The sequence below is a fragment of the Pundamilia nyererei genome, unplaced genomic scaffold (genome assembly GCF_000239375.1).
Source record: "Pundamilia nyererei isolate P.nyererei 1_Seehausen unplaced genomic scaffold, PunNye1.0 scaffold00331, whole genome shotgun sequence".
Classification (NCBI taxonomy): Eukaryota; Metazoa; Chordata; class Actinopteri; order Cichliformes; family Cichlidae; genus Pundamilia; species Pundamilia nyererei.
In genome coordinates, this window is record NW_005187732.1 from 270,843 (window position 1) to 287,292 (window position 16,450).

At 42.3% G+C, this 16,450-nt stretch overlaps 1 protein-coding gene across 2 annotated transcripts; it reads left to right on the forward strand.

Moving 5' to 3' along the window:
• Nucleotides 1–352: 352 nt before the first annotated feature.
• Nucleotides 353–14,784, forward strand: dok1b (docking protein 1b). 2 transcript variants are annotated; one of them, XM_005751881.1, is made up of 5 exons: nt 353–706; nt 10,028–10,348; nt 11,438–11,540; nt 11,645–11,817; nt 12,452–14,784. In XM_005751881.1, the coding sequence occupies exons 1-5, from the start codon at nt 650–652 to the stop codon at nt 13,808–13,810; spliced, it is 2,013 nt and encodes a 670-aa protein (XP_005751938.1). In that variant the 5' UTR covers nt 353–649; the 3' UTR covers nt 13,811–14,784. The 2 variants fall into 2 exon arrangements, with proteins under 2 accessions (XP_005751938.1, XP_005751939.1); XM_005751882.1 differs by having other exon boundaries at nt 11,441–11,540.
• The last annotated feature ends 1,666 nt before the right edge of the window (nt 14,785–16,450 follow it).

Below are 16,450 nucleotides of genomic sequence, written 5' to 3' on the forward strand. Positions count from 1 at the left end.
AATATTTGATGCAATGCAGTGGGGGGAGCTGATAAGGACACAACTGGGTTCAGCAGGCTGTTCTCAAACAATTTCCACACTTTTAAGTGCAAAAACAAACAAATACAAAAAAAACAAATACAAAAAATTCCCCCCACCACCAACATAAATTGTCTATATTTAATTATCTAAATATCTTTGGAACATTTTCCACCCGCTGGAGAAGCTACACACAACTACAGCAAACTTCTCTTGTGGTTTTTGCAACCATACGCATGAAGTCAAAAGCCATTATTCAGCGCTTTTATTGTGAAACCGATACCCGGAAGTGACGCGTTGTCGTATAAGCGCGGCTTTTCATTGGTCCATTTCTACAGGAGGAGTGAGAAGCGACAGATAGTCAAAGCAGCCGACAACATTTGGACATTAAGTTTGTGAGGACTTCTCGGTGACAGTTTGAAACTTTTTCTTCTTCTAGTATCACCATGACACTGTTACCTGCGCGCGAGCGTCGCGATAAACACGGTTTAAGGCCTGTGGAGCGGAAGTGAGAGAAGAGAGAAGTTGTTGAGGGGGTGAAAGAAGAAAAAAAAAGGTGATTTTCTTCTGTCAAGTTCAAGTCCAGTTTCATCTTTGTGGAGGACGGCGGGCTTTAGCGTTTTTGGGGGGCATGGACACCCACGTTAAGGAGGGACAGCTTTATGTGCAACACCAAAAGTTTGGAAAGGTAAGACCCAGGAATAGAAAAGAAAAGAAAAAACGCTGCTTTTATTGATAAAATGTTGCGTTCACAGAAATAAAGGAAGTGCGTGTAGCCACAGCCAGTGTTATATTACAGGCAAATGAAACGAAGTGGTGGTACTTTAATAAGAGCCTGTAATAAACAAGCCATAACTTCTCTCTCTTATCTCAGCAGATAATATTCCATGTAATTTATTCAGGGTCACTAAAAAGAATGACAGATCCGTGCAACCACACAAACTCCACTCTATACTCAGCCAGTTTTGTGGATAGCTGCTGCTGCTCATTATTGAGAAGCAAATAAAGCCTTTTAGGGGAAGAAAGAGGCACTAAAACTGCTCGTGACAGCATTATGTTGTCATATTTTGATTTTTTTAAAAATCACAACTAAGTGATGTTAACTTTGTACCTCCACCAGACAGATGTTTTTTTTTTTTTTTGTACCTCGTGGCAAGTAAACAGAGCACTGGTGCAATTACAGGCCAGTGGCTTCAAAGATAATGCTACTGTACCTGCAGAAGGAGGAAGTCAGTGGCTGTGCCTTCAGTGATCTGGCCTTTTTTTGGTGTGGTGGTTTAGAGTAAAGGTGGTGTGCATCTGTGTGCATGCAAATTCATCTCTGGGCTAAATGCAAGAACACATGAAACTAAAGTGAACTCAAGCTCCCCGAGTACTGTCAGGAAAGGAAGTTTGGTTGCGTGTGCGTGTTAGTGACAAGCTTTATGTGACTTTCCACAACAACTCATGATAAAAATGTGTTAAACCATTAAAGTAGAGTCGGAAACCAAATCTATTTTCTACAAAGACGGCAGTCTTTACTTTCACTTCAGCTCAGCTGTCTGTACTTGCTGTTTACACCATTTAAACTCGCTGTCAGCATGCAGACTTTGTGTCATCTCGCAGCCACACACAGGCAGCACAGCTACCTGTGTGTTTTTGTGTGCATGCTGGTGTCAGCGCTCGGCCTCAGAGCACCACTGCATAGGAGCTGGGTTACTCTTTAAGATTTGTAAGAGGGTCTTTGTCTCTCCGTCTCTCTGTGGTCATATGACATGGACCAACAAAACATTCTGGCTCCATTTCCTGCCCTGGAATCAACACTTCACAATGCATATTCATACGCCCAAAACATAGTTTCAATGCCTTTTTATAGGCTGTTTTCAATAGAGCGTGATCAGACCTAAATCTTTCCATTTTCAAAAGTGAGGCGTTGTCTTTTACAGTGTCGAGGACCGAAGACCAGAAGTACCCTGAAGGGTATAAAGAAAGTATCAAAATTGAGCAGAATAGAACAGGAAGCAAAATGCTGGCTGATCTGAAAGTGTTGAAACTAGTGCGAGGTTTGGTGGGTGAATTATGCAATCGTTCGAGCTGTCAGTGGACAGGGTAGGACGTTCCCACGTGTATGGTCGGAAAATGTGACTTAAGAGTGAAGTGGCAGCGTCCAACCCAAGTTTCTGTTTCGCTCTGTTCTTCTTGTCAAACATTAAGTAGACCGTAGACCGCATTTTATATTTAGCTATTATCTAATCAGCTGTTTATTTCACTGATTAAATGAACTTGTTAATGTTTTTGTCCTATATGGTAAATACGTGCTAGAGATAAAGGATTGAAACAAACAAACAAACTAAAGTATTTTGTTTGAAGCTGAAAGATGCTGATAGCTCCTGTTATCATCTGAGGGTTTTTTTCTGTCAACTTCAGAAAAAAACGTCTTCACAGAGAACAGCTGCTTCCACAGGCTGGCTCCTTGTGATGGGTAAAATTTAATTAGAGATAACTTTGCAGATCTGGCCCACTGTGGGCACTTTTGTTTGACCAGTGTTGTAGATGCTGTGATGGCACTGTGATGGCGCCCCATTTGCTGATCTGGTTGAAACAAAATAGGTCACACAATGATTTTTGTTTGGTATTCATTCATTTTATCATCAGTGCCAAGTCTTTACCAGAAGTAGCCCACATCCGCAAGATAACCAGAATGCGCATCATCCTTCTATAACTTACCCACGAGGCAAATATTTCTGCTTTTCCTTTGATGCCACTCTGTGTCACAGCGGTATTCATAGGATCCAAAATATGGCATATTGCTCTGTTTTAACCAATCAGAAGCACATTTGAGCAATGCAGAGGTGTAAAACAGGGCAAATATTTGGGGTGATGCACCTTTATGTACACTGTAAATATGGTTTATTGGAAAAGCATGTTTGAGATAAATATTTGGATTTATAAATCTTGGACCTGCAGATTGCAGTCCACTTTCATGCTGGAGCTGCACAAAGCTTTGAGTTTAAAGAGTGCAGGTGTGGGCATGACGGTGCAGCTCTAAAGCCAGGAGCTAGCTGCCACTTGAACAGACGGGGTGTGTCAGAATGAAGTGGAATTACATGCCCGGAGGCAACTACATTTATCCAACAGTGATTCATGTCTGAAGGTCCTCGCGGTGGATTAATGGGTTTGTGTGTCAGATTGTCTGTATTTGCAGGTAGCACCTCAGTAGCTACATCACATTTCTCGGAAAAGAAACAACAAATCATTTGTAGTTTGTGGAAGTAGCATACAGGAAAGTGTGCAGTTTTCCTTGAATAGTCTGCAAGAATAGTACAAAGGATCATGATGGAAGTATTGAAAATCCCCATCGATGCATTAGATTTGATATTTTCCCCTCTTTGCATAATGATTTACTTTCATGTCCTCCTGGTTTTACAAATACCTGATATGTTTGGACCGAACTCTGTAACTGTGAGTATTTTAAAGTGTTAGTTCTGTAAATTTTAGAGAAATTTACAAAACATTTACTACACTTTACACTGGAAGACAGTGGGAGCAATTTCTTTGCGTACATTTTAATGTTGGGGTAGGGTCATTGTGCTTATCGTTCCCTGTTCTTATCAAGTCCTCGTTCCCATTCAACATCTACAGGCACAACAGTACTTCAGGGAGTTTGGTTCATATCTTGGCATAAACCCCCCCCAAACTAAAATCTTTTGTCACTCTCCCGATCACTCGGTCAGAACACAGAGAAAAGCTCAACGTCATTATACTGATTTATTTCCGGTGCACTTTCCCCCCTTTGTCGCCTTTAGTCAACAGCTCATCATGCTTCAGTAAGCATTAATACTTCTGTACAGGTATCGTGTTACAGCACAGTGATGTTTCCAGAATTGTTACCACCCCTAAAAATACGAATACTTGAAAACAGAACTACCCTTTTTGTCTTTTGACTAAAACTACCATAAAAATAAACTTTGTCATGGACTACGATATTACAGTAAAGCTTTTTAATTTTGTAATAAAAGTAAGCTAAACAGTTTACTGTATGAACATTTAGGCACGCACAAATGTGGCACATATTTGGCCAGTTCAAGCTAGCGTTTACTAACAGTCTAACTTTCTGACTCTGCGCATCAGAAATTCGGTACTCTTGCGGCTGGAAATGATTTATCATATTTGACAGACTTCCTCCGAGACATAGATTTCAGAAAGTCTTCACATTTCGCAGAATTTGTCATTTGTTAATGTAAAGCCGATGCTGCACGTGCTCGCTGAAACAGAAATGAACATTCAGCGTCTTAATAAGGACCTCATTCGCATGTTTGCACACGCTGGTGATGGTTGAGCTGTCATGAAAGCTGGTAGCCATCCCTGTCAGGAGCGACTTGAGTAACATGTCATCGCTGATGCGAAGGATTGAAGCACAGACCAAAAAATCCAATGTTTCCAGCTTTCCAGGGAATACTTGTTGGTTTGAAGTGAAAGTATTTGAGAGTTGTTTTTTTATGCAGCAATTCCAACAAATCCACTGGTTCCAGGATCTTTAGATTTTCTGTTTGATCTTTTTAACTGCTTGTAATATTTCTTGACATTTACAGACCAAATGATGATCATAAAATTTCTCTGAGGATTAATCGGTAGCCAGAGTGCCTGTTCCTATTGGATCTGCTGGTCGATTTGGCTAAACTTAGACCTCAACTTCCACATTTTGCGACGACGTCATTGTTGAAAACCGCGTTGGCGCTGAGAGCGACCTCTTACCTGTGTTACCTGATTTCACAGACATTACTATCGCCTTTAAAATCTCCACTCCACACATAGCTGTTTTTTCCATACGGCGTGTGCACAATGGTACCAGCCTCACCGTGTAGTAGCGCGAATATAATTTGAGTCAAATCAGCAGATCGTTTGGGAGCGAGTAACGGAAAGCGTAAATGAACCGAACAGGCAGTTATTGCGGTTTGCTCAAATGTTATTGTCTCACATTAGTTTCACTCAAATCTGAGCTCATTGTGATTCACGTTTGGCTTTTGGGTCGAGAGAATCTGCAAACAGTTGAGAAAAGCTTGAGTTTATAGACACCACAGAGGACTGAGGTTAGGGCAGCAGACCTGTGGTCAGAGCAGTTGGCCATCTCCTTTTCTCTTATAAAACGTCTTCCTCGTTTGTCTACCTTTTACATAAAGTCACACATAAACAGAGAGCCCTCTGTTTTCCACCAGATTCCTTTTAGTGCATATTACCAACAACACACGGCATGATACAGACAAACTTTTATGCTTAAAGAAACACACACACACACACACACACTGGCCCTGCATGTGCCACTGAGGTCTGTCTGTGGCCAGTAAGAGGATGGTGGAGTGGGTTATTACACTGGTTTATTACAGACAAAGAGCATCACGTGTTCACGCAGCGACAGACTGGTTAAATGTATATCTACCTGCCTGAAAGCTTCTGTCTGTATGCAAACACTTATTGTAATGACAGTTGGAAGGACAAGCAAATGAAACCCAAAGTTTTGTAATCCTGACTGGAAACACTGGAATCTGTGGCATATAAACAAACAAAGAGTTGAATATGTGTAAGAAGTGCAAAATTCATTATTTTTTTCACCATTATGTTCAGTGCACAGCTACCTGAAGGAAAGAAGAAGAATTATATTATTATTATTATATATTATATATTATTATATTTCTTATACTACCCTAAAGTGGTAGTCAGGCATGAAGTATGGGCCATGTGCTTCTCTTCGATTCTTCCAGCTCTTGCAAACAGACAGGACATCACTGAGGAAGTTTCGCTCCTTCGCTCAAATACATCTCTTTTGCATAATTTCCACTCTGTGTAATAGCGGCTGATAACGGCCGGTTGCCTTATATGGAGCAGCTGTTTCACAGACAGACATAATGCACACACAGTCGCACACCCGCACATGCTTTAAAGTCTCACATCCTTTTCATGTATACCACTGAATTACATCACATTGTAAGAAGGGCTGATCGCGGTCTGCGTGCGTGCATTCGCTTGTATGGTCCACGGCAAACAGTTGGGCATTCTCACACAGACCCACACACAAGCAAACACATATATACACTGACACAGACCAGGATTCAGATGAAGGAAGCAAAGAGGATCCTGAGTAATGACAATCCCACACATTTCCTGTCTGTTTTGGCAGTTCATTTTAAAGGCTGCAGTGTGTGTCGGTGTGTGTGCGTGAAGGACTTTGGTAAAGCTGTCTTATTTAATGCGGGGACCTCTTTTATGGCTGCATTTGACAGGGATATTAAGACATTTATTATGAACACATTTACCTCAAGGCCTTCAGAGGTTATCCAGCTCAGCTTTTACAGGAAACCTCAGAAAGACCAACTAAGGACCCTGTAGGTTGTAGATATACACAAACCCTGTTGCTATAGCTGTATCTGAAGCATCATGCAAATATCATAATTCCACCTTTACATACTGAGTCACACGTTGATGATTTTCATGCAGCGGATGATAATGAAAAAGCTGTTAGGGCTTATTCAGTACGGCAAACCGATGGTTGACAGTAAATACGGGCAGAGCATTTACTGACGTACAGTTAGGAAGTACTTCATTTTACATGAGGTGCTCTATTTTATTTCTTCTTCTTTATCCTGTTAGTCCTTTATTTGTCAGTTACAGTTAAGTGTACTTCGCCAGTATGTTATATACAAATATTTAGATGCAGCACCTACCGCTTTGAGAGCTTTTACTGGTCCTAACAAGCATTTCCACTACATTTCCTTAAGTATAGCATCCAAAGACTGTCTATTACAGTCTAATCAACGAATCCCAAAGAATCCACAAGCTGGAGTTGGCAAATTTCTTAGCTGACATGCAAATGATAGTTGTAATATGAACATTTTTAAGTATTTCATGATTTACATCAACCTGACTGCTGGGCTAGTCTGCTGGCCTGGGCTCTGTAGAGTCAAAATTATAACAATATAATAAAATAACAATATTTAAATGGAATTTACTACAATGTTTCTGACGATAAAGAAAAATAATATTTAACAGTGTTTTATTGATGTTCCCAGCTTGCAGGCAGCAAAATCAAATGAAGGACGGCATCCAGCTTGTGTGAGCTGCTGTCTAACTAATTCAAAGCGCGAATCTATTGTAACAAGGTAACAGAAGCTTCAGCGTTAGGGAGCAACAGTAGTGACACAACAGAAGTCAAATGTAAAGTAAAATAAAAATATCTCGGGTCGAGTTTTTTAACCTGCTGATTAAAGTCTTCCTTTTCCTCACTGTGACCACATCAGGAGTTTCCATCCATCGTTTGCTTTTCCTGTCGTATAGAGTGCAGCTAGCAAGCGCTCCAGCGATGTTCAGTTGAGTTAATTACTTCGGCCCACACATCAGCTGGCTCTATATCTCCTCCTTGCATGCCTCCGTAGCCTGTTTGTGCTTGATGGTGACTTTTTGCCTCAATTTGTTGTTTCCGCCTTCAGCTGAAGCAGTTTTCTTGTTGAAGTTAGTTAAAGTAGCTCCTTTATTACCCTTAGTGTCAGACATATCTGTGCATGCTACATAAACGTAAACTTATATCATGTAAAACTATACTGGTTTCATTTCAAGACAATATGATATGCTATACCAACTGTTTTAGCAGGTTTTGGAAAGCTAGGAGATGTCCAAGCCAACACGTCCTTTTCTTTGTTTGCTAATCCACACAAGTTCAAAATAAAGCTAAATTATCATCAGAATAGAGCTGATTACATATTTGGCAAATGGAAACTATGTTTTTCCTACTTGCTGCTTGGTCAAGACACTCAGAATATGAGAAGACTAGAAAGAGAAACGATAAATAATAACTAGCTATAGCGATTTAGCTTTAAAGGTCTTTAATGTGTCAGTAGGAAAAGCAGGTGTAAGTAAAATAGAAGCTGGCTGAATTCCTTCGAATCTCTTCAGCTTCTGGATCCTGTTATAATTCCCGTTGACTCACTCTCACACTTCTATGGAAGACGGCTGAATGGCATGAAGCCACTGTAAATGGTTTTAACCCTTGTGTGTCTCCCAACATGACAAATGAATGTGCTGTGATAAAGTATTTTTGTTAAGTTGTATATATCATGTCATAATACCACTTTTCTTTTTAAAGCTTTAACCCTTTTAAACACACTGGGCTGTGGCTGCTGTTCCACTCAGCTTTCAGGTTCTTTGGGCTTTAATTTTCTGATGTACTAAATAATGTTTTCGCTTCTTATCAGTGAAGTAGAACCTTTCCTGCCGTTGTAATATTCATATTTCTCATTTACTTCTGTTCGCTGGATTTTCCCTGCTGGTCGAAGGACTTTACCCCTGACCTTCCTGTTACAAACTCAGCTGTCTGACTGTCAGGCCTCGCTGAGTGATTGAAGGGGAAACACATACACGCACTTTTTCAGGAGAAATGTCCACATATGACGTAAGAGTAAAAAGCTTGGAGGAATTTTCTAAATAAAATAAGTTATCAGCTTCATGACAAACACTACTTTAGTCTACACTGCATTGACTACATGCAGCCGTACATGTCTCCATGTCTATTTTCAGCAGTGAACGCCGGGGCTCTTTTACACCTGCCGAGCTTCTCATTGTTCAGCGTCGGATCGCGTGCCACGTTGTTTGCTGCTGTCCCTGTTTGTGGAGGAAGAGATCATTGTTAGCTGTTGCTTCCTCACCGCTGGCCTCGGGGTAGAAATGATAAACCTGTCGCCAAATTTTGTCTGGGTCATTTTTTAATCCCGGGAGATAAAAGATAAAGCAGGCACATTTCTTTACACAGAAGACACGTAAACCCAAAACCTCCTCAATGAGATATTTTTAGTTAATTTTTAAACTAAAGTGATGTACAGATGCAGTCAGAGCTGGAGTAGTTAGCTTAAAATGAACTAACTGTTAAACCTCAAAAACTCATAGAATTATTTTAATATACTAAATTAATCTTAATATACTAAATTAATCTATGTGTAAACTCAAGATGAGTAAATGCTTTTAAGATCATTTTTCTGTATGAGCAATGATGACTAATGCTGAGGTCTGCAACTGCTGCTGATTGAATGTAAAGGAAACAATGGCTTGTGCAACAGATTTGAGTTAAACTGCACTGGAGTCATCACCACATGCCTCCTACATTAAGCCTCAGACAGCAGAGCGGTAGAGTAACAGAACAGCCTGGAAATCTCATTTTGACTCAGAATTTCTGAACCTTAACTTTACTCTTCATCAGTTTTTAATCATTTGTGGACAATTTTGCGTTCCCCTCTACTGCTATCAGATCAAACCACACACTTTTAGCTCGTTCGACAGACATTAACAGCATAATGTAAATCATATCTAGTGTTTCAATTCAAATTCACCTTTTTCTATCCTTTCAGCCTGTCCCACCCACTTAGGCAGCTTTCAGATTTAGTTTAAACTCAGCCTACTTGTCTGATCGCTACATGAAAAACAAACTTGTGTTTCTAAAGACTCGTACTGTAAAGTGAACAATGTCAGTAAAACTTAAAAAATAAAAACTACGACAGAAATGTTCAGAAGAAAGTAAATATTACACACCCTATACTTGAAATATGACCTAACCTAAGAATGTGTAACCTCCTCACATGTTTTGCAGTGATGACAATTTGCATTTGGAGTCATGCTTCTGTCCACATGGCAATATTTGTCAAAGTTTCCTGTTACTACTGATTTGGTCTTCACAACTAATGCAAGAAATGCATGGTCAGAGTGTACAGCAGCCTAATCAGCTCTTTGGCTGACCTGATTTATTAGTGGGTCAGTATTTTAGACCCATATTTCCCAGTCTATCTGTGTCAGCATTTATAACCATCAGTAAATGAAAATTTAAAAAAAGTGAGAAACACCCTTCAACCAAGTTTTTTGTGACATACTCTATCCGAGGGTACTCTGCAGCTTCCCTCTTTGTCACTGCAAATAAGCAGGTGAAAGGTGCTAAAACGCTTCTCTCGGTTTTAGCTACAATAATGTTTAATGATTTTTCTCGTTACTTCCACAGAAATGGAAGAAGAACTGGTTCGTCCTCTACCCTGCCAGCCAAAATGGCATCGCCCGCCTCGAGTTCTTCGACGCTCCTGGTGGTGGAGGTGGAGGTGGCGGAGGCTCCGTAGGCGGGTCCAATGAGAAGACCAGGAAGCTGGACAAGAAGATCATTCGCTTGTCCGAGTGCATTTCCATCCTGCCTGCACTGACAGAGAGCTGCCCCAAAGACAACATGGCAGCGTTTTGTGTGGAAACAAACGATAAGACGCACGTGTTTTCAGCAGAAAAGGCCGTTGCCAAGGATTGGATGGATACCATGTGTGACATTGCATTTCAGGTATTTTTATAGTTTTTAAAGACTTGTACACCTGCTAATTAGTACTAAGTAATAAACAAATAAAATACTGGACTTGACTAACCATACAGGTGTTATAGTCAAAAGCTCAGTCATTCCTATAAGCGGCTTTGAAGTCACCTAGCCTCCAACACCTTTTTGTTGCAGGCCTCAAACGTTTCATTTGTCTTAAATGAACTTGGTCATTTTAGCATGGGCGCCTATGGGGGACCGACTCACTTTAGTAACCAGCCTCATGTGGACGTTAGAAAGTTGTCGATTTTCGCACTTCTCCGCCGGCTTTATTTTTCAGCGCCGTAGGCTGATGCTCGGTTTGCTATAGGAAGCAGAGTTTGCAGTGTGTGACTAATACCAGGGTGGATGTGTGTGTGTGTTTTTAAGGCTTCCTGTGTGTGTGTTTAATGTCTTTATCTCTTGTTGTATCTACAATATGTTTCTTTGCACCTAGCTTCTCTGCTCTGTAGTGTACAAGCCTAAACGTGACGACAAATATTTGCACAAATTTAATGAAAAAGCGGATTTAGTGCAATTCAGTATCGACTGCAATGTGGACTTTTCTTTTTGTTTGTGCGTGAGTCTTCCAGATTTTCCCACATGCCCTTGGAGTGTCTATGTAGGCCGCAGCTTGCACCATGTGAGCGCCTACACACATATACACAAACATGAACGTAGCAGATATTTGCAGAAAGGAAGCCAGAGGGAGTTTCCAGGAGGAAGACTGCACACTCAGCCTCTCTAACGCTTTACTCTTTTCTCTTCTCACTCTTTTTACTTGGTCCTTCACGTCTGCTGTGTTTTTATGAAATTCCGTTTTATTTATATAGCACCAAATCACAAAAATAGTCGCCTCAAGGTGCTTTACATTGTTGGGTAAAAACCCTGCAATAAGACGAGAAAAACCAGACAGTCAAGCAACTCACTATGACCAAGCACTTGGCGACAATAGGAAGAAAAAACTCCCTTTTAAAAGGGAAGAAACCCTCGGCAACACATAGCTTACATATGTTTATGTGTACATGCTGTGAGTATCCTAATTCAGTGTCTGGTTGTCTGTTGTGTTTATGTGACCAGCAGGGCGGAAGTGGCAGCAGTACCAGCGGTGCTGTAGACTCTAATGGAGGACCCCAGGACCTGCAGATGGCCGAGAACCTCATCTACTACTCCAGAGAGGAGGGTAAGTCACAAAGCAGTCCGGTCTTTTGGGCTCAGGGGTTAATCTAATCCAGCCAGATATTTTCTAGAAGATTTATGAAAAAAATTGCTCTCATTTTGTTGCAGTGAACGAGTTCTGGGTAACCATTCAACGGACCGAGGCCTCAGAGCGTTGTGGGCTCGCGGGCAACTACTGGCTGAAAGCTGAAAGCGATGTTTTGATCTTGAAGGAGCCAAAGACCAAGAGGCAGGTTCTGGTGTGGCCCTACAAGCTGCTGAGGAGATACGGCAGGGACAGGGTGAGTGAGATATGTCTCTGATAGGCAGAAAAACGATCAGAGCAACAGAGAAATGGCTAAAATCTCCTCAGGTCATCAAAACGTGTTGATCTCTGACAAACTTGGAAAGGATGTGTGTTGTCCTAAGTTTAAACGCACAGCGCACGACTGATTATACGTAGGAAGTGAAAACAATGACAGCGCGTATATATGTGGTTTGAGCCTCAGCGTTACTAAATATATTTAAGGTCCGACTCTCTGTGGTTGTTTTGTGTCACTTAGATGCTTTAAGGCTCAAGATCAGGACTTAAAATTAGCAGATGACCTTTAAAAGAGGCTGTTTAGTTTGTCTACTCATGATGTTTATGTTTAAGTATTGATGCCATCGCTGGTGCAGGTTGGAAGGGAAACAGATAATGACTTTCAACTTTCTGCCTCAGTTAGAATTTGGAAGTAAATTTATTATTCAGATCTAATCAGAAAACTTGAAAATGAAGCAAAGTTCACTGGAAAAAGGAAGTGCTGGGACTTGTGCGACTAGCTTCTGTTGCTTCTGTTTCATTTTGAAATTTGTTCAATCCCTTCTGTAACAGAACTTAACTCTAAATTTTGGATGAAACCCAATTAACCTTTTTTTTTTCTCTTCTTTTTCCAGGTCATGTTTTCATTCGAGGCGGGCCGACGGTGCGACTCAGGCCCTGGCACCTTCACCTTTGAGACCAAACAAGGGAACGAGATCTTCATACTGGTCGACCAGGCAATCCAGTCACAGAAAGCTCTAGCTGAAGAGCGCCGCCTCAGCAGCCCTTTGAACTCTGAATCAGACTGCTCAGCATCGCTTCAACATCTCCGCAATACCATTTCTGCCAGCATGGCGACGGGAAGCGGCGACAGCAGCAGCTGCAGCAGTCGCGAGGCCGACGGGGATTCGGGCGGGAGCAAACCAGGCTCGGCTGACGGCGTGCTCGGAAAGAGAGACGGAGGAGACGGAGGACGGGTGCAAGGAGGTGGAACGGGACTTAAAGGGAGGAGTTTACCAGAGCCTCCAGGGATGTTGGGAGGTGCAGGGACACCTCCGCGGTCTCCCAAAGGACATGTGGGCAAAGGTGTGTCCTTATCTGATGAAAGCGCAGGCCTTTATTCGGAACCAGCTGATTCAGTCCGTTTGCCTCTGCAAATCGCTGATTGTCTCTATTCTGACCCGGTGGACAGCATCAAGGCTCAGAACCAAACCAGCAGCCCATCCACAGCCACCGCTCCAGTGCCCACTCCACGCCAACGACCAGTAGGCGACGATTCCGTGGGAGCGGGCGTCCAAGGGGATCACCCGTCAGGCAGTAACCACAGGAAGCACCCAGATCTGTACTCGCATGTGTACGATCAGATCACTATGGATCTGAACACAATGAGTCTAAACGGGGGTGTAGGGAAAGGACGAGGGGGAGGACGGGCGGTGAACAATAGCAGGCGACCTCCAGGAGGTAACGCAGAAGGAGCTCCGTCACCTCCCGCCTCTTCCCAGGAGCACATATATGACGAACCAGAGGGTCGTGCAAAAGGAAGCATACCCGCTAGCTTAGGAATGCTTTTTTATGACAAAGCTCACGCGGAGCCTCACAGCCAGAGGAGACAAGAGGAGACGGTGACCCCATCAGGACAGGAGGGGAAGCAGCCTCAGAGACAATCCCCTCCCCAGTTTGGCCAGGGCCGTGGCACGCCACAGCCTCCGACGCCGCGGTTCCCCAAGCCCCTTACCGCTCCCAAGCCAGGCAGGGGTGGTTTCACTCGTAAGGAGCCAGTTCCTCTGCCCCCTGGAAAACATGGAGGTCCCGCCAATAACGTGAACAACAACAACAACATTTGGGGTGGTGGTGATAGTGGAGACAGGGGGAAAGTGGTGTACAGCAAAGTATCAAAATCTAAGGCTCCAGCTACTGCTATGTGGTACAGCCAGCACCAACAAGCACGGCTGAGAGCACCCGATATCATTTATGACAACCTGGGAGATATTTGACACGAATCGCTTTTTTCAAAGAGGTAGGATGACGCTGAAAGACAAATTTTTGGTCAGCGCCTGCGGGCTTTTCCAAAGGACTGAGTGCATTTCGCATTTCTTCCGGCGGCAGACTGGAATAATGATTTGAGACAGCGGATTAGCTCACAGCCACGAGAAAACCACAACATGGCTGTATTTTTTGAAACATGCTGTGCAGCTATAGCAGGGCCACCCTGCGCTTGTGTGTGTTCCAGAAAGAGAGAGTGAGTGTTTGCCTGGTCAAACCCATAATTGGCGTACCCAAGCCACAGTGTGGTCAAAGCCAGCCACTTCATTTGAACGAACACACGCACACGCACACATAAAGGAGCCGAATGGATGTGCCAACAAGAGTCTCTGCTTACGGGCTTGACTTGAAGACGCTGGGAGAGTGGCTTGGCTCTTCTCTTCTCATCCGCTGTGGCTGCGAAGTGACCGAAGAACATGTTTTCTTTTGCACTGCTGCTTTCTCCGTTTCTCTGAAATGCGTGACGGACACAAGTCATTGTTTGACAGTGAGACGAGGGACACACCAAAAGGAACCAGTCATTTTCTGTTTGTGTTTTCCGGGCTGATATATTCTCTCAAATCTCACCAAAGTGGGAAGATAAATTTTTTTCAGGCCAGGACACTAATATGAGATGTGGTCGCACTGGAAGAGCTGCTGTTTTAAAAAAAAAAAAGGACAAAAAAAAGCAGCTGATTTAGTGAAGCCTGAAAAGTGGAACTGTTAAGACGGCTTCAGAATCAGAAACAATCTTTTGGCCGTTAAATCACAACTTCCTGCACAAGTTTAACATTTGGTAAAATCCTGTATATTTCTGTGTTTTCACAAACTAAATATGAAACTAATCAGTCCTCCGCAGTGTAATAAGTATGTGTGTGTATGTGTCCAAAAAAGCTGTGCTCTCTGTAAATATAACTAATAATAAAAGTGGCTCTACAAATTTAAACGATTTCTTCAAAGTCACTTCTTTAAACAAGTTTCTCGATTACCACCCCGCTCTCCTTGTCCTGCCAGGAGCCAATCAGACGCTTAAAAGACTTTTCTGTTCTGGACCAAAACAGGACAGCGACGCAGTCTGACCTCATCCTCCGCTTCTCTCCTGCTGCCACGCTCTGTTTTTGTTGTTTCTGTCGGTTTCCAGCCACTTAATCACACCATTAAAGCCCAGCCTCAACAAAAAAAAAAGTAAGAGAAGCACAAAGACGTCCTTTCTTACTTTCTTCCTTCCTTTCTCCATCTCTGCTTTAATTCTGTTGTCCGGTTGCTCTGGTGACAGTTAAAACGGTGGCTGGTTTGTGTCAGACACGCTGTGCATTTTAACTCCTGAGAGATACCGTAAGAGGACGGCGGGCACACGAGATGGGAAGATGTGAGGGTTTCTTCTGAGCTGAGGGTGACAAAACAGTCGGAACAAAGAGATTTAAAGACGGAGGGGGGAAAAAAAGAAACGCTGACATGATGAATGCTGGCTTGGATGAGCCAAGTTGTGTCTGGTTGGCTTGCAAACAGGTACAGGCTGTTCTCTTTGCAGCCACTGCTGCTATTTATCCCCTTCATCCCTCTTTATCCCTCTTTTTTTATTCCCTCACCTGCTGCTGGAGTAATTGGATTACATATTGAAAGTAAATTTCCCAACTTCTCTAAGACTCCTTCTTCTTTCAGACAGAACGAGGGAAGAAAAACAAAGTACAAGAGCGGCAGTGAGCTTCTGTCTTTCTCATTAAACTCTCAGTGAACCAATTGCGAGAAAAAAAAATGCTGGGGAAAGGGCACAACACACACACATTACGGCACTGTTTTCATGCAGTCAACATTTTCTTTTATTCGGTTCAGCACTTCCTCTTTGGAATATCCAAAACAAGCTGTTTACACATTTACAGTGTCTGTTTCCAGAGAAGACTTTGCCCAAATTCTGGCCATAAAGCAAACTGCGCAAACTTTTATGCTGAGTTCGGTTTCAATGCGTTCTTTATCTCATGTGACTCCACTTGTTCGAGCTTTAAAAAAAGCTACAGTTTTGCACATTTCAGCTGTTCAGTTTAGCATTTTAGACGCGCAACTGACTCTTTTTACTTTTTTGAAATACTTTGACACGGTTGCCTGAGTATCATTTACCAAAACAGGAACTGTGATTTAATTTTTTTGTCTGTGTAAATGTGCAGACCACGAGTGACATAAAAAGTTTTGTTTCTCTCTCTTTGCAGTGTCTTGGGTAATAAAGTGACACACATTTTATTTCTTTCATGTCATTGTCAGCGAGAGCGAGTGTGTGTTGCAATTTTAGGCTCATTTTTAAAAACGGTCGCATAAAAAGTCCCCGGAGCTAAATGAGAACGATTATGTGGTAAGCAAAGAAATGTGAAGAAGATGTTAGTGTGACCAGATTAAGAAAATCCAGTCACACTATGTATTCATTCATTCTTTGTTTAAAACATAAGACACTGGACTTTTTCATGTAATCCGAGCTAATCCTTTTAGTTACGCCTAAACAAAGACCATCTTTCTCCGTTTTCTCTGTTTCAGTATAACAACAACATCAGTGTTACTGAGCACAGAGTTATGAGCGTGGATAACTCTGTGCTGGATAAATGCGCAATCCAAACATCCAGGCC

What these genes read in the sequence shown, in the direction of transcription:
- dok1b (XM_005751881.1), top strand. Translation starts at nt 650, where the DNA reads ATGGACACCCACGTTAAGGAGGGACAGCTTTATGTGCAACACCAAAAG. An exon ending in TGTGTGACATTGCATTTCAG is followed by an intron (nt 10,349 to 11,437) that starts GTATTTTTATAG and finishes TTATGTGACCAG; the next exon opens with CAGGGCGGAAGTGGCAGCAG. An exon ending in GGAGATACGGCAGGGACAGG is followed by an intron (nt 11,818 to 12,451) that starts GTGAGTGAGATA and finishes TTCTTTTTCCAG; the next exon opens with GTCATGTTTTCATTCGAGGC.